This window comes from Saccostrea echinata, unplaced genomic scaffold, assembly GCF_033153115.1.
Source record: "Saccostrea echinata isolate AGI-Se365-2 ecotype Australia unplaced genomic scaffold, CSIRO_AGI_Sech_v1 ptg000033l, whole genome shotgun sequence".
Taxonomy (NCBI): domain Eukaryota; kingdom Metazoa; phylum Mollusca; class Bivalvia; order Ostreida; family Ostreidae; genus Saccostrea; species Saccostrea echinata.
In genome coordinates this window covers 31,081,614-31,085,000 of record NW_026889782.1, presented here as the reverse complement: position 1 = coordinate 31,085,000, position 3,387 = coordinate 31,081,614, and the positions used below count along the sequence as shown (strand labels likewise).

The 3,387-nt window shown below is 29.0% G+C and overlaps 1 protein-coding gene across 1 annotated transcript in view; it reads right to left on the bottom strand.

Annotated features, from left to right (window-relative positions):
• Positions 1-1,110, bottom strand: part of LOC133199113 (uncharacterized) — a 37,174-nt gene extending 36,064 nt beyond the window's left edge. The window contains exon 1 of the mRNA XM_061334989.1: positions 261-1,110. Coding sequence (XP_061190973.1) covers positions 261-1,107 — 847 coding nt within the window. The 5' untranslated portion in view covers positions 1,108-1,110. The remainder of the gene's footprint in view (positions 1-260) is intronic.
• Positions 1,111-3,387: the final 2,277 nt, after the last annotated feature.

The following is a 3,387-nucleotide window of genomic DNA, read 5'->3' as shown; positions in this document are numbered from 1 at the left end:
AATATGTAAATACTTTATTTCTTTTTTATCTAATCATAAATAATTCATCGTTATTACTTATATAATTTAAAAACTGTACAATAAATAATTGATAATGAAACTAAATATTTCATAATCACTCTTGTATAGAGGTATATATATAAAAATTCTCTATAGTTATTCTTAAATGACATCCCTAATTATAATATAATGTGGTTATATTATTTTTTATTGATATTATAAATATAAGATACAATTAAACAAACTACAATGTTACTTACCAGTTAGAGAGTGTCCACCTACCACTCTGTATATGTTTACTGTGTCGTCGTCTGACCCTACCCACAGTAGGCATGTTCTATCATCATAACTCAGGCCCCATGGTGAGTCTATCCCGTGTGGTGGCGTCTTTAATTGTGACAGGAAGTTACCATTAGACTCAATCATCTGTACTGTTTGGGTTTTAAAATCACACACCAGGATGTGTGACAGCACGTCTGTACAGATCCCACGTGGTAATAGTCGTGATCCCGATGGGCGTCCTGTGTAGAAGCGATGTCTTCCTCCCCAATCTGTCACCACTACAGCATCACTGTGAAAGTCAGACACAATAACATCTCCATTACTGCTCTCTGTGATGTATATAGGCCATCTATACAGTTCTTCACCTGTGTGGCGGTCATGCTGTATGGTCTGGATGTGTTGTCCTGTGGAGTTATACCGCACTAACTTCCCTTTATACCACACTAACTTGCTTGTATCTGTATTAGTATTCCTCATCCCGACCAGCAGGTCTCCAGAGGAGGGGGAGCTGTAGACACACACTGGTTCCCATGGTGCTGTGTTGTACTTTATTAATGTACACTTTACTTTGTTATCTATAGACAGTTTGTTGATGTTAAACTCACTGTCTATATAAATTAAATCACCGTCACCTGTCACTGTGTGTACTCCATAACCACTACCTATACCTGTCAGATGATGTAGTTTATCACCTGCTGTGTTTGTCAAGATGAGATTGTTACCATAACTGATCCAGACCCGGTCTGATGATACATGGGAAATGTGACTACAATACCTAACACCTGTCACTGTAACAGATTTCTGTAACACAAATCTATACATCATTTACAGCAGACATTTATTTCGTCTTTATCCTATGGTTTAACTCCATAACAGAATCCCGTGTTGATTTCCTAAGTCAGGGAGATTACTCTGTAAATTACAACATTGTACTAGAATTATCTACATCAGTAATAGGTCTCTTTTTACACAGAATTAAATGTTTTAGATCAACATTTTGTTTCTTTATACACTTCATATAATTAAATTTAGAACAATAACTTGTCTCTGTTTACAATTAATAAACATTGATAAAATTAACACAAATATAAAACAACCTTTACACTGGGTGCTGAACTCTTTCAATGTCTCTATAAGGAGCAGGGTCCAAGTACTCAAGATGAAATTTACATCTAAAATAAAATATTGATAGAATAAAACATACAATGTATTAATGTTAAAAATTCTGAAGATTTTAATTCTTACAGATTATCATTTAAAATCATGTCTACCATTTCAAGTCAAATGTATCAACTACATGTATAAAAAAAATATAATCACACCGCTTTCTTTCATATACATGTATATTAATTCATAGGTTATAAAGTTGTGGAAAATTAAATGTAGACTTTTTTTATGGAATGCCACACTCTTTAGATAGGTACATTGTATGGCGGTTACAGAGTGTGTTGACACAGTTATATAGCGTAACAGAGAAATACTTTTGTACCATATTAATTTCTTGTATCTGGTAAAAACTGGATGACTTCTGTTCATCTTGTTTCTGTGTCCTGGGGAAAGAAAATAAGAACATTACATGTATTACTAATCATTCTTAAATATAATTATATATATATATATATTTCATTTCCTTTATTTTATTTGATAATGACAAAATTCTGTCTTCATTTTGAAATTACAAAATTCAAATGACAGCTTTAATCTTCAATGTTTTAACCATTTTTTTTTTTACAAAGCAAGTCCAAGATGTCAACATTTTTCAAATGTGCAACACTGCATCTACAAATGTAATGTATACATGTATTTTGTCTAGTATATTTTTTTATTATTGCTTACAAAAACCTGTAACAAAGTTGATTTCTTCATCCTCTTAATGATTAACTGTAACTGCACACCACATCCTGAGAAATCTGTCAAAATAAAATCAGAACATTAACATATATATATATAGATAGATAGATAGATAGATAGATAGATAGATAGATAGATAGATAGATAGATAGATAGATATGTAAAACTCTGGTGTACAGGTAGAGATAATGCTATATATATATATATATATATATATATATATATATATATATATATATATATATATATATATATATATATATATATATATATATATATATATATACAATGTACTTGTAAAACTCTGGTGTACAGGTAGAGATAATGCTATATATATGTATACAATGTACTTGTAAAACTCTGGTGTACAGGTAGAGATAATGCATTTATGCCTAATCTGTGGGGTTGATAAACAAGTATCTTAATGATTACAATTTCAACAATAAAATGCTTCTTTCTTTGTTGATTCACTTATTGATATAGATAATACAGGAATTGATATAGATAATACAGGAATTGATATAGATAATACAGGAATTGTTAAATATAATTGATATAGATAATACAAGAATTGATATAGATAATACAGGAATTGATATACATAATACAGGAATTGTTAAAGATAATTGATATAGATAATACAGGAATTGATATAGATAATACAGGAATTGATATAGATAATAAAGGAATTGTTAAAGATAACTGATATAGACAATAAAGGAATTGATAAAGATAATACAGGAGTTGATATAGATAATACAGGAATGGTTCATGTTGATATAGATAATACAGGAATTGATATAAACAATACAGGAATTGATATAGACAATACAGGAATTGATATAGATAATACAGGAATTGATATAGCTAATACAGAAATTGATATAGATAATACAGGAATTGATATAGATAATACAAGAAATGATATATATAATACAGGAATTGATTATGTTGATATAGATAATACAGGAATTGATATAGATAATACAGGAATTGATATACATAATACAGGAATTGTTAAAGATAATTGATATAGATAATACAGGAATTGATATAGATAATACAGGAATTGTTAAAGATAATTGATATAGATAATACAGGAATTGATATAGATAATACAGAAATTGATATAGATAATACAGGAATTATGAAAGATAATTGATATAGATAATACAGGAATTGATAAAGATAATACAGGAATTGATAAAGATAATACAGGAATTGATCATGTTGATATAGATAATTCAAGAATTG